Source organism: Oreochromis niloticus, linkage group LG20 (genome assembly GCF_001858045.2).
Source record: "Oreochromis niloticus isolate F11D_XX linkage group LG20, O_niloticus_UMD_NMBU, whole genome shotgun sequence".
Taxonomy (NCBI): Eukaryota; Metazoa; Chordata; class Actinopteri; order Cichliformes; family Cichlidae; genus Oreochromis; species Oreochromis niloticus.
The window spans coordinates 23,074,926-23,089,950 of NC_031984.2; the positions used below are offsets into that span (position 1 = coordinate 23,074,926).

The 15,025-nt window shown below is 39.9% G+C and overlaps 1 protein-coding gene across 3 annotated transcripts in view; it reads left to right on the plus strand.

Moving 5' to 3' along the window:
- The window catches only part of LOC100697510 (TOX high mobility group box family member 2), an 81,082-nt gene that overhangs the window by 44,513 nt on the left and 21,544 nt on the right, over nucleotides 1–15,025 (plus strand). For all 3 annotated transcript variants that reach the window (XM_005478254.4, XM_003444796.5, XM_005478255.4), the window contains one exon: nucleotides 12,811–13,074. In XM_005478254.4, the coding sequence (XP_005478311.1) occupies nucleotides 12,811–13,074 (264 nt within the window). The remainder of the gene's footprint in view (nucleotides 1–12,810; nucleotides 13,075–15,025) is intronic.

Sequence of the window (15,025 nt, forward strand, 5' to 3'; positions counted from 1 at the left end):
ATAACATCTCTGTGCTTTTTTAAAAGTGAAAACCACAAATCAGAAACAGTTATGATGGGGCAGCTCACTGTATGCCTGGACACAGTCCACTCAAGCAAGATGTTTTCAAGGCTTTAAATACTGTATGCGCTCTGTACAAAATATGCATGCATACTGCACACATGGGCAGTTTGATGACATTAATATTTTCCATGTGGTTTTTCCTGTTGCGATTTCAGCTTATAAGCAAAAGTGTGGGTGGGTTATTATGTTTACTGGCTTTGCTTGTATCTGCCCACACACACAAAGCTAAGTCGATAGTTTGTAGAAATAAAGATTATGAAATATCTCAATTATACCAATTAACTAAAACATGTTTGTATAAGCAATAAGGAGTTTTAAATCACTTTCCTGGCTCCAGACCTCCAGCGTGCCATATGTCACATTTCTTCTTCTTTTTTTCTTTTAGTTAAACATACGGACATCTAGTGTGCGCTTATTGACTGCTAACTCCCCAGCTATAAAAACAATGAGCCAATCAGCCAATTTTCTGACTGGGGTTAAAAAAAAAAAGAAAAAGTTAATATTGTTTACAGAAATTCCTAAATCAGCACTTTTTTTCCTTCCCAGAAATGTGAAAGTGTTGTTTTGAACAATAATTACTGCAACTTCTGTGTTAACTGAAAGTGACAAAAATATGACAATCTCTGCTGGAGGCAAAATAAACCCCAACTCAGAAAGAAAAACTGTCGAATTTCAGTCTTAATAATATAATGAAAATGGCAGCGTGCTAATATCAGCCGTGTATATGTAAAATAATGCTGGTTGCACTGTATATTTTTGCAGCACTGTAACAGCGGCATGGGAACGATCACAGCCAAACCAAAATGGCTTCCTTCACCCACGCCAACACAAATTCTAATTTTGTATAAAGAGAAGTGCTCTTGATTTGGATTCATATCAGCCCGATCAGTCTGCAGGATTTCACTGACTTTTACGTTCATGTATATTTCTCTAGATTTTTTGCACACCTCCCCTCGCCCTAAAGTGTAATAAGAGTCTGTGTGAAGAAGTCCATGTGTGTATACGTGCATGCTGAAGATGAAGCCAAAATCTAAAGATAAGGAAGGAAAATTTATTTAGAGAAATATTAGAGAAGGAAAAAATGAGCCAGTGGCATGGGGTTGAATGCCCCCCCATACTTGTTGCATTGTATCCCATTGCAAAAGACAAAGCTTTGGGGCCACTAGTCCTTGGAGAAGCAGCAAGTTTCAGCCTGTTTATGCCACTGCGTTTTTGGCTTCAAGGTGTCTCGCTGAGCTGCGCGTCTCTATTGATTTAGCTGACTTTAAGAGAACAGTGGCTGATGGTCGAGATCAGAATAGAAATCTAACTTGTTGGATGCAGACTCGCTCTTTTTCTCTTCATCCTTCTTTTTCAGGCTATAGTTCAGTCTGTTTATTTTTGTATATTTCTTAAGTCTGCCACTCCACCCAGCGCCTTTCTCCCGAAACTGTATTGCTTTCACACATGTGGACTTGACTAAGCTTCATATGCACAAACTGGTATGTCCACAGTCGCTTTGGATTCACTTCAGTTCAGCTCCGTGAAGATTTGTTGGCTTCATGGTTTGGTCAATAAGGATTTTGTTAAAGCACTTTGGCAGAGTTATTATACATCGCATTTCAAACCACTTTTCTTTTTTAGAGAAATGAATTTTCTTTAAAAAATAAAAGTGCTTTGTCTACCTTAAAACTTAAGTTAAATTCTACATTTGTTTATTACTTGTAATGCAAAAGTCAATCAAATGAGTAAATTTAACTAAGCACAGAACATAAGTTTAGTGCATGAATAACTTTAACAGTTATGTGAAAAAGAACGTTTTGACAGGACTCTATGCAATCCTGTTGATGACTAAGTACACCCTTACTGCTTTCATCTAAAGTGAGAAAGTAAGTAGCAGCCAGATGTTGAAATCAAATTCACTTGATTAATTGATAATCAGCAAGCAATGCTGCAGTTATCATGTTAAACGATAAAATTCAATACATTTGGAAAAAAACAGAACAGGTATGGCTTGTTTGGAAGGTTTGCCAGGAGAAAGCGTCTTGTCTGTAAAAAAAAAAAAATCACAGCATGGCTTAGATTTGAATCTGAACAAATCACGAGACTTATGGAACAACACCCTTTTGGCAGAAGAGACCAAAGTGAAGGTGTTTGACCAGAGTTCACAGCTCCCCGTTTGGGAAAGACACCGTATTAGCACAAATACCTCACGCAAACTGTCAAGCATGGTGGTGGAGGGGTGATGATTTGGGCTTGCATTGCAGTCATTGGACTGGGGCATTTTACAGTTAATGTGTCAACCATGAATTGCTCTGTATACCAAATTATTCTCAAGTCAAATGTGAGGCCATCTGTCTGACACCTGAGGCTTTGCTGAAACTGGGTCATGCAATAGGACAATGATAGCAAGCGCAGCAGCAAATCTGCAACAGAATGACTGAATAGATAAAGAAAGCTGTGCATAAACTAACACCTGTAAACCTCAATACAACTAAGATACGGTGTAAAGAGCAGTGGGCCAAAATTCCTCCACAAAGGTGTGACTGTGATAAAGTCTTACAGAAAACAATTAGTTCAAGTTATTGCTGCTAAACGCGTTTCTACAACCCACTGAATCGTGGGGTGTACCTAGTTTTTTACAGGACTACTTATAGTCCCGTTTAAAACCTTCTCTTTCATATTAATGTATATGAGGTTTGGTGTCTGATATGTGGATTTTATTCTTGCGGATACATTTTAGCCTTACTCATAAAATGCACACTTGCAGTTTTTGCTGTATTGCCAGCAGCTACATTCACATCAGGATCAGCGCTGACCAATAAAAGAAGTATTTGAAGTACCGTAAAAGGACAGAGTGTGGGGAACGGTTAAAGTGGACATTTCTTCATTTTGATCAGGGAGAAGATGGAAATTATCTGACATAAATGTATAAATGATGAATAGCAAAACCTCATCAAGTAACAAAGGAAGGCTTTCTGAGTGAAATTAGTCCAAATGCATTGCTTGCTAGGAAGTATGCATATCGCTTCTCTGAGAGAGCTTAAAGGATTAACATTTTAGCAAATGTGCTCATTCACTTTCTTGGCTAGAGTCAGATGGGAAGACTGATACCGTTATAACTTCTGCTGAGTAAATGTGAAGCCAGACACTAAGTCTAGCTTTTTCAAATGAAATCAAAAGTAGTCTGGCACATAACCCCCATTAACAACATTTTTTTAAAATAACCGTAATTATCACGTTAAATAAATGAACTATATCTTAACAATTAGTTAATTGAGCTTTGAGTCTGAGGTGCTGCCAGATTTTATTTCCAGTATTCTCCCAGATTAAAAAAGGGGATAGCTCTCTTAAAAACATCTAACATGATGATATTTTGTCAATCGGTCAGTCGAGCTCCAGATGTTGTTTGCTCTGTATAGAACCAGTGCTCCCTCGCTCTATTTTCTCTACCTCTATATCTCTCTCTCTCTCTCTCCTCCTTTCTCTCTGAGTCAGAGATACCTCAGTACACCCTGGCACCGAACACCCAATGTGGGCGATGCTGATGTGAAAAGGCACCGTTACTTAATAGTGACTCACAGTGCACCATTATACCCCCACCACCATGACTGCAAACTCTTCTCACTTCGCAACGCTCACTCTCCCCCACCAAGCTTCCCCCCTATACTTCAGTCTTTCTATCGTCCATCCTTGTGTTCTTCCCCAGCAAGATGAAAAACAGGGGGACATTTGAGACAAAGGATGAAAAAATAAAAATTGAGGGTCTGGAAACGCCAACACGCATCTCACTTCTTCTTTAAAAGCTGCACAGAGCCGCTGGCAAGGTCGGCAGAACGAAGTAGAGATACATATTGTGCGGCGTGTATTTAAATTTCAAGAGAGCGTGCAATTTCAGTATCCTGAATTCAGGCGGAAAACAGCTATGAACCAGCGCTGAGGCGTCGATATCTGAAAACAATGCTGGAGAAACATCAGAGGAACATCCTCACAACATCCACACCCATGCTAGGAGGGATTGTAAGATACAGTTGGAACCAGGAATTGTTAGTTCTTTATGTAGGTCAGTACATGTCAGCCAATAAGTCCAATTACCATTGCTCTCTGAAATAGAATGGGCAGTGACCTCTACTCTGCTGTCATAGGACTGAAATGGATGGAAGGATGCCTCGGATATAAGTGATATATATTTTCATTCAGAATAATAATAAAAAAAGATAAACAGAGTCTAGAGTAGATGACAGGATGACAAATGGTTCCAGAAAAGGAGTCCAAAGTGATGTGAGAAAGTCAACATTTTCATTGTTGGAATATGAAGAGTTTAATCTATCATCTTTTGATATCGGAGGCTTTAAAGCACATCTAAACGATCCACTGTCACACTCTTTTTAGTGTACTCCCTCAAATAGTACAGTACATACCCCGCAGAAAGGCAGCACTCCCCGAAAACAGCAACTTATCAGCAGCAAGAGTGCACTCAATGATTCATACACTCTTTTAAGAGAACTTGAAACCTTGGCTCTATTTTGGTCCCGGCCTCTCTCCCTCTCTCTCTCTGTATATGCAGCACAACGGAGCACAGGGATTTAGTGGGACTAAGTAGTTTGATATTTCTATTGGTTTTCTGCATGTATTTCCACTCTCTCTTCCCTTTTCTCCTAGTGATCTTTCTCATCATATGGAGACCAAGGTCATGGCTGATTGAAATATAATAGAAGTGTAGACATCTGGCCTAATACTGTGGGAAGTTAAATCTATTTTAATGGCCCCTGCCGCAGTGGATTCTCTCTGATGCACTCTTGCGCTTCACTGACAGTAAATCACAATGTTCTCTTATTGCCCTGACTGGAATGAGGGCATAGAGAAAGAACAATGAGGGATCCACATCATTTGTTTTCACCCCTCCCTTGCTTTTTCCTCTCCTCTGTGCTCCTCCTCTTCTCCCCTCTCCACTCCGTTTGCGACTCATAAAGCAAGGGGCTTAAAGAGAGTGACATCATGAAAATAAAAATAAAGGGGATTATGGGCAAGCTATTGTGCCATATGTGATTACTGGGGCTTCCATGTTCCCTAGGGGAAGATGAGTGACTACGAGACAACATATTTTATTTATTTATACAATTCGCTCTAATGAATAAGAATAGGAAATGTGGCTGAGACCACTGTATTGTGCCCTTTGTCAGGAAAAAAAAATGAAGAAAAAGAACTGCAGCCCTGGTCCAAACATTAAAGAATTTTCTGCTTCTCTCTGTTGCAGTACAAAGATCACCCTTCATCTTTAACTGAGTTGTTTTTTCCCTTAAATCGAACTGACATAAATGTGCAGCGCATGGCCCTTTTTCACACCTTTTCAAAATACTTCCTTTGCGGCCGTGTTTTTAGAGTTCACGTACAATCTAGTACAGGTCCACCCACATCTGCAATGGAGAGTCAGGTCCTTTTTACCCACCTAAATGAGATCCATTTTGATGTGACATTTGAGAGAATTACCAGTGCATAGGGGAGCAGGGAGGAGGTTAGCTCACTCTTTAGCGATTGGTTGAAGCTTACCACAGCCCACCTGTCCTTTAGTGACGGACGCTGCCTATGACCCTGAGCTACTATTGGACGCGGTGAAATAGCCCCCCACACACACACTTCACTTATCCCAGTTCTTTCTTTCTGTCAGTCAACCTGGTGGGTCTGCTATTCCATTCTCCTTCTATTGTACTTCACTGTCTGCTTTTCTTGATACATCACCCAAATGGAGTTCCTTGGCGTTTAAAAGCCAGGTCAGATAGCCTCTGTAGACCCCGCAGACTGCCGCTGTAATGTTCACTTGTGTGGCACGCTTTAGCTCAAACACACATTGATGATGAGTTTGATTTCTGCCCTTTCTCAGTGCTGCAAGTTTCATCTTTGAAGGTGAATTTTAAAGATTTAGCATTGCCACCCGTCTATCTCGACCACACAGGGTGGACGTGAAAGCCGTTATATATGCATGGCCAGCTGTTGTTTGTCACCAAAACCGTGCTGCTCTGTCATTTTTAACAAAGAAGCATATGGCTGAATGACTTTCCATAGGACGCTTTATACTCATTCAAAGTTATCGAGTTTTGTAATGTATGTATGTACTGTTAAAAATAAAAATAAAGGAACACATGCACAATTTTTAACTTTTACTTTTGGTGTAATTTTGAATCCAAGTCTCAAAGTGTTGATGATTAAGGTTTCCACTGACCATTGTCAGTTAAGATCTTAAACTTGGATATTTCATTCATTCAATTGCCGAAAGTGGATAATATTAAAAGAAAGACATCTAAAATGCTAATAGCAAAGTCCATCCAAGACAAGCCGCTCTTGTCTTTGGACAGTTCACCTCTTGTCAGCCATGACAGGCTCTCTGCATACTGTGCAACATTTTCATTTTCCAGTTTTTGATCAACATGTTATTGTTCCCGCAAGAGCTGTCTTCCACTAAACACCTACAAATGATTCCATCGCCGAGCTAATGACTTCATCTCCTCTTCTCAGCCATTTGGGTAAAGAAAACTTTTAGTTAAGCCAACTAACACATTTATGTTTAACGATAAGTTAATTACTGAAGATTGCTTGACAAACTGGAACTGTGTTTGGCTGCGTAATTTTTAACCTGCAAGTTTACACATAAAAGTGAAATTTTCAGTGTTGAGATTGTGTGCCAGTCTACTGAGAATTTAACAGCATCTGCTGTGTGCATAAACTAAGCAAACTCAAAAACATTGCATAAGGTAGTGACTGTTATGCTGAAAAAAAATAATTCATTACTGTTCAGCTAACTCTAAAGGGGGGAAGTGCGATATCTTGAAACAGTCTGCAGCACAAGCAAGAATCAAATTAAATTAAAAAAAACACTTTGACCTTGAGAGCTATTGTAGGGAGGGATCTGTTAGATTATAGCTTTCCATTGAGCCCCTTCAGCACTGTTGTTTCAGTATAAAAACTACCAAATGCTAACTAAAAGAGAAGTTAGCCGAATTCTCAGAGCATGCGTAGACTCACAAAAAAACCCTTTAGACGTATTCCTTTTGTACTGTCAGCCTGATCTCCCTGTTGGAGCTCAGTCTGGGGGGAGTTATTTTTTTTTCTCCTTATCTTTCCTCATGTTGTGCTTTTCCATGTTATACCCCTCTGACCTGTCTTCCCCATGTGATGTTTGTGTAATGTATGTATGGTCGGATGGGTAAGATGGCGCCGCCATTGCGTGCAATAGGTCGGCAGCCTTAACATGAAATTTCCCCTTGTGGGATTAATAAAGGTATATCAAATCAAATCAAATCAAATCTCCATCAGAACTTCATACAAATTTGAGTTGTGCAGCTTGCAGCTATGGGAAGGTGTTGTTGTCTGTGACAACTTGCAGTTATGAAGGCTATCTCTGAAGATATTACATGCATGGTTTGTTGTCTTCGCAGTGGTGCAGCTCCTGGGATGAGCTAATAGAGGGTATCAGCCGCACTTTAGAGTGAAAAGATTCATCTTAACCTGACCATCATTCACGGATTAGAACCTGAGGTCCAAAATGCCGTAGAGCAGGTTACAAAGACAAGCCATTTTCATATATTCATTACCTCTCCAAATCCAAAAGTCTGCTCCTGATCTCAGTAAATGTAATAAAGCACATTGTTTTCTAACGCTGATATGTATGAATCTACTATAGCGGAATATTTATTTAATATTTGCAACTGGCAACATTTTTTTCCTATTAAAAATAGAACTGGATCATATTATCTTGTATTAAATATTGAATTTAAGCAGCAAGTGTCCAGAAAAAGATAAGTAGAAGAAAGATTTAATACTGGCATGCTAAACTGGTTGTATTGTTATGTTTAATTGGATCACATATGTCTAAAGAAGAAAATGTAACACTGTACAAATTAATTTCATTTTTTAAAAACTACATTACAACGTTTTATAAATGCTGTGGATAAATATTTAAGATCTGAACTCCTAAATACTTTGTTAATGTTACACTGGCAGCAATAATAAACACTCTAACAGGCTTCAGAATATAGAGAATCATTCTGGTTCCTGAATTATTTTAGTAACGGGAAAAAACCCCCCATTTTTTTTCATAAATCGCACCCTGTTTATGAGTGTGTGCTGGACGACTGCTGTATTCCTAGTGAGTTTCTGTGGGTGTACCCATAACCATAGCAAACCTTTTCAAAGTCAGACCATAAAACCTACCATCAGTTAGGCTTGAAGTTTTTTGCATTTTGTATTCTGGATAAGTTTCCTCCCAGATGAATGTAGAGGCCAGATTTATAACTAGTCCGGTACCCGTTACATCAACAGATAGGTTTAACCTCCAACATTAGCGGTCTGGTGGTTTGTGTGAACAGAGTGGCCACGGATAGAGTCAAATGGCTGGCTTGAATTATTGTTTCATTCTGCCTCTGTTCACTACATATATTATAAGAGTCTGGACCGACATGAATGGAAACTGCAACTTAACTGGTTGGAGAAGGCATACAACCACAAGGCAGTAATTCTAGTTGTTTTCCAAAAAAAACAAGGAGTGGTTTAAGCATGATGATAGGTACTTCAGAGCCACAAGTCGCATCTGTGAACTTAGTTATAGAATGTGAAAAATAGGTGTTTTGATGTCAAGTCACAAGTGATGTACAAAAGAGATTTGGTACCATCATGTTTAACTCAAAGAATAAAGTTAGATTAGAAAAGAACCAATAGAATCCAAAGTAATGTCCTTGTCTTCAAAAATGACGGATTTGCTGAAATTTCACCTCTACAGAGGAGGGTGAAGGTTAGAGAGAGAGATGGCTGAATCAACATTTGGTGTTTCTTTTTGACCCGTCTCTCTTTTATCCACTCCTCTCCTTGTCCTGAAAGACAGTATATTTATGAATTATTTATCCATGTTGGAAAATGTTAAACTTGTGATGTCCTTGTCCTGTGTCTTATCTCCAAGGGCATCATAAGAAGCTGTAAAGAAAAAAAACATTTAAAAAGCAATGGAAGGCACAGTCATAAAATAGCCCTGACAGAATTCAAATCTTGGTACAGGCGTACAGTATAAATGACAACAGCAATGTTTCTTCTTACGAAGAAGAAATGTTCCAAATGCAAGATCGTACAGTAGCAGCATTAACTATTCAGCATCATTCGGGCTATTCAGTATTAGTATGATGTCTGGCACATTACTCATCCTGATATGGACAATCATACAGTAGATATTTTTGTTACTGATGAGGTAAAGTAAATTGAATTTCTTTCTAAAACTTAATTAATTGGGGATAGTTTAACCTCTATGCCTCTTATGTACCTTTTGGGGGGGTGCTTGAGGATGACAGCTACTCATTAATACCAAACAAGCCTCAAATTCCATCCTTACATGAAGACACTTTAATGATACATTGGTAGGGCTGGACAATAACAACAGTAAACAGGTTAATGACACTTTGTTTGGTTTTTGCACTTTTTGCATTACTTTGGTGTTCATCCACCTATTTTCTTCTGCTTACCCAGCTCAGGGTCGGAGGTGGGGCTGGTGCCAGTCTCAACTCTCATACACCCTGGACAGTCTGTCACAGGGTTTAGACACAAAGGTAGAAGGTCATTCATGCTGGCATTAATATCCATGGACAATTTAGAATCACTGATCAACCAAACCCATGTTTTTGGACTGTGCATGAAAGCCAGAGTACCTGGAGAGAATCCAAGCTTAGTGGAAACTTGCAAACTCCAAACAGAAAGGCCTCCTGGATTTGAACCCAGGACTTTCTTTCTGTGAGACAACAACGGTAATGACCACAACACCATGCTGCTCTTTCTTAGATGTCACATCATGTCAGAACCTGTTCTCTAGTGACCTCTCCAGCCTTAGTTTTGTGCTTGGATGCTCAGACCATTGCCATTGTGCTGTATATGTACCGATAAGTCAAAAGATTATTATCCTATATGGAGTACAAAATGGAGGCTAACTGATTTATTTGTGTGCTGCTATTAGCTATTTTGCAGATTATTGTATTTATAACAGCTGTTAAATTAAAAATTAAACATTATAATGAAGACACAGGAGAAACACCCTTCAACCATGTTATGGTTGGACAAACCATTGCATGTTGTTAAATGTAGAGGTACTCATATAGTGTCTTTCTACTGGAAGTGTCAGTGTTCCAGTCACATATTCATCCACACAGCACTTTTATCTATGCCTAATATCTTTCTAACATTTTCACACACTCCGATGGATACATAAAGAGAAACTTGGGATTCGGTATCTTGCTCAAGGATACTTCGGCCTGCGAACCAGAGGAGTTGAGAAATCGATCCACCAATCTTCCAACTTGTAGACTACTGTATATACAGCTGCCCCAAGTAGAGTTGGCCAGAGCATAAACAAGTAAATAAATAACTATGCGTAATAAATATTAGGTAAATCTGTTTGTGTTTCGTGTATCAGAAAGAAAAAAATATCGGCTGATGTATCAGAATATCGACTTTTTAAATCACCAAATATCGGTATCAGTATTAAAACTTCCATATGCATTAGGCTCTGGTGGAAGGTGCTAGAGTCATTTTAGAAGTGGGGGCTACACTGGCAGTCTGACCCTGGGAGTTGAATTCGCACTGCTCAGCTTCATGAATGTTGAAAACCAGAAAACCAACAAGAACGCTCTCGGTCATGCCCTTGGCCTGATAGACCACCAAAGGGTTCGGCTCGTCCACTAAAAACTGCTGTTTGATCTCTTGATGCAGTCCTGTTGTTCTCAAAGTTCTTCTTGAACGCTGCACTTCAAAAGCCAAAAAAAGAAAAGTTTATGCTCCACACTCTCCAGTTTTTAATTAGTCAAGAACTATTTTTTAAGAAAGATCCTGGAATTTCAGTGAAATAAAGGTTAGCGCAATAACAGAAACAGCTGTGACTCACTGGGGTCTCATGAATCGGGCTTGTTTGCACATATCCTCACAACGTTGGGTCCTGAGCAGGCTGGATCAACACTTTGGGGATTGTTGTGCAGGGAGGGCTTTTACCCTGGGGTGCTGAGCTTAGGTGTGTGTTTTTTTTAATCTTAGAGGTGGGTGATATATGTCACAGTAACATCCACATGAATGCCAAGACCCAAGGTTTCTTAGCAGAGCATTGCATTGAAACAAGACGGTCAGTTTTATTCACTTTACCTGTCTGTAGCTTTAATGCTGTCGCTGATCAGTGTGTAGTCAAGTGAGTTTTGTTTGTATTGTTAGTAAATTAAATCTGCAGCATTTGTCTGTTAACCGTAATAAAAAATGACAACAATAATAAATGTTAGACAAGGAACAGACATTTGCACAACTTTTATCATGGGAAAAGAAATTGTCAGCGATAATATTTCTAAGCAAGCACCAAACAATGCGAGCGAGTGTTGTGAGAAAGAGAAAATAGCACATCATCCCCTGATGGTAAACATACTCCCTTTTATTATTATTATTTTCTCCCTAATGATAGTTCACATTATGAGACTTTTATCCTATCTTCAAGCACCAGTTCTGCTAGTGGGGACATTGTAGCTGTTCCTCAACATTTCTTGCCATTTGTTTGCTAAAAGTATTTGTTTGCAAGATGAATTGCTGCACTGGCAGGCGAGATGACAGCCTACACGAAGATGATATTGAATTGATTTCTGAAATGTTGCAGAACGGACTAGTTGATGTGTACCACGAGACATGAATAATAAAAATTCTATTAAAAAGCTCTTGAATGGCTGACAGTGGAATATTATTTGTGATGATTAATTTTCTTCAGTCATTATAAAGGGGAGTTGGCATCAGATTGCCTCTGACAAAATTGCTTTTCACTCCCTGGTGAATACCCTCTGTATGCTTTTTGAGAGCACAAAACCATATTTCTCAGCGCAATATTATGTCAAGATAGGCCCTGGAAAAGACATTTCTCATGTATCACCTTATTAGTGCCGTAAAATCTGTGCTGTTTTAACTGCTGGGGTCATTTGGTATATTCTGCATACATTTCACAATGACTCTGAGGTTTGACTAGTCCAGTTTTTTTCCTTCCATTTCTAAAAATATGATTGGCATTATAATTACAAGCTTATAAAATAGCCTCTAAGTGACTGTCTGTCAGTGGCGTTTTTCAACGTAATGAATTTGATTAACTGTATCTTAAAGGCGTGCAGGCTGACAGTTTGTTTCTTCAAAGCTGTCAGGATTTCTGAATTATTCTGTGCAACATCTGTTGTCTAACTCTAATTAATTTGCGGCGTACATTTGCGTTGAATGATTTCTTTAACTTTTGCAAGTGCGACAAAAATTTGCATTTCTAATTAATTTTATTTTCAGCAAAACACACTGAATCGACTGCCGCAGTTCAGCGGTGTCTGGAAGTGTCTGCACAAACAACATGGAAACAACAGAAATCAGCAGGTGCATTTAAAAGCTAATTATGAAGCTTTTTATTTACTCAGGAGCGTCTTTTGTTAGCTGTTTCCTTCCCCGGATGATTACTCAAGTTTGTTTTGCCATTCAAATGCTTTCTAATAGCACTGAAAGGGTTTTATTGATATTGTAACTAACTATGACACTGCTTTGACATGCAGGTACGTAAGCGCTCCGGGGCGGAAGGATCGCCAATAGACAAGACCTGTCCTTGCATTTTTCTTTGTGTTTGGGGGGGGGAAACTAAAGTCTTATTGCGACTTTGTTCCCAAAATAAGTAAACGATCCCGTCTTGCCCTTTCCTCTTCATGCTCTTCTAAAAAACAGATTGCTTTTCTTCTGCTTTTTCAGAGCTACTCCAGTCAGGGCAGAGGCGGCAGTGGTGGCGGAGGAGGAGGAGCTGGGGACGAAGACTACGAGATCCCCCCCATCACACCGCCGAACCACGCCGACCCTTCTTTGCTCCACCTCATGGAGCACGAGTCAGGTTACCCCTTTCACTCCCTGCCACACAATGGCTTGCTCAACACCTACTCCTACCCCGAGCTGCCCGCGCTCATGATGTCCAACATGCTGGGTCAGGAAACTCACCTCCTCTCTGGGCCTATGCACTCGGTGAGTACATTTTTTTTTTTGTCCACCTTTTTAGCCGTGGCCCTTTCTGCTCATGCAAGTCAAGCGCTGTGCCAGGCTATTAGTCCTTGTGGTCGGAGGATTGGAAGATATCCAGCAAGTCAGCATGGAGAGCATTTCGTTTTACATGTTCTAGTCCTTTTAAGATCTTATGTGCTGCATCGAACAATATAAACTTATATAAACTGTAAGGCCACAAAATAACCAACTCTTCTGCGTGCTGCTCATGTTTTTTCGTAATGGGAAAGCATTCTTCTATTAGAGTCATAATTAACTTGGTTCGAGGCCAAGGAAGCGAGCAAGGCCAAAGTCTAAGCATAAATACAGAGAGCTGCTGCTTCCTTAACACCGAGACCACTGCAGCAGAACTTCTTTAATATCTGCACAGCTGCGCAAGTCAAAGATTTCATTGACTCGAAAACGAGCCAAGAAGGGATGGAGAAACTCATTGTTGCACGTTTTCTTTCGTTACAATCAGCAAATCCAAAAAGGAGAGGGGTAAGGATGAGTGGGTGGGGGAGGAGGGGAGGAGGGAGGGGATCCCTTGTCAGCTACTTTTTTATTTCAAAAGGACGCCGAGGACCTCCATTCTTCCCCTCAGTTAAAGGGACTTTCTCCAGTGTTAAACATGCTTCAGACTGAACATGTAAACACCCCCGGCGAACACATTCAAATGCTTTAATCATAGGATCGAATCAAATGAATTATAGATGGCCCGCGTGGTGAATTATTCAGCGTTATATACTTTCATCTGACATAAATATTACTTTTTTTTTTCTCCGTGGCCTCCGTCATGAATATTTATGCTTTAATGTGAGCATCCGTGGCATTTATCCCCCGTTAATCAGGTCTTATGTGATTTTCAGAATCAAACCGCATAAGATGCAGACTCTTATTTTTTTCCGTGGGTGGTAGCTAAGGCCTCCATTAAAGCCAGTCTTCAGGATTAGGTCACAATCCACTGGCTACTTTGCTGAATGTGCTCGGGTGCAGGAGGACGATGCCGCCGGCTCGAACGTCTGTCTGCTTTTTAGCGCGAGTGAACGCTCGAAACAAAGTGTTGATTAAGCTTTTAACGTGAGAACGCATACCCTGCGTCTAATGCGTGTGCACAGCACGTTTAAAGTTTATGTTACGTCCGTGCACATGTATGTTCAATAAAGCCTCCACCCCCCCCTTTTTTTTTTTTTTTGGCCGGCAACAATTTCGAAGCAAACAAAGAGGGAGTACCTGCCTCTTAAACAGCTTTTGTTTCACCTTTGCAATTATTTATTTTCAAATAGCCCTTCAGGGTAATGTTCCATTTTCTTATTTCACACCCCCTTTTCTCATAAATGAACCGTCATTGTAATAAATCACCCCACAAACAGAGACTTGCACACACTGTGAAAGGTCCAGAGATTTATGTAACACATTCATGTTTCCCACTTCCACATTTTAGTACTACTCTAGCAGAGGCTGGCTAATAATAGCTGCTATTAATATTTCTTGTTGCCTAGCAACCCCAGCAAGTAATAGCTTACTCTGGAAAAATAGATGACCGATAAGGAAGAAGGAGGAGGGGTGGTGGTGGTGGTGGTGGGGTTGGAATGGGAAGGGGGGGGGGGGGGGGGGGGGATTCAATTCATTTATTATCTCCTGGGACAAGAGGAGCTTATTTCTGAGGCTGAGGAATAGGAAAGTAGGCTCTATATGAGAAATATTTTAACGCAATTGGAGATGACGTTATTTTCATTTTGCTTCCATTAGGGATGTTTCATTTGATGTTTCCCCAGCAAAGTCAATTAACCTTAATTTCATACTGATAAAGGTATAATAAGGAAGATTGAATTTATGTCTGCTGCATGCTTAAAGAATAATAAGGGTGGATAGAAATAAGCTCTCAGTGTAACCAGGGGCAGCAATGAAGAGACAAGCCTTTACCTTTGTTGTA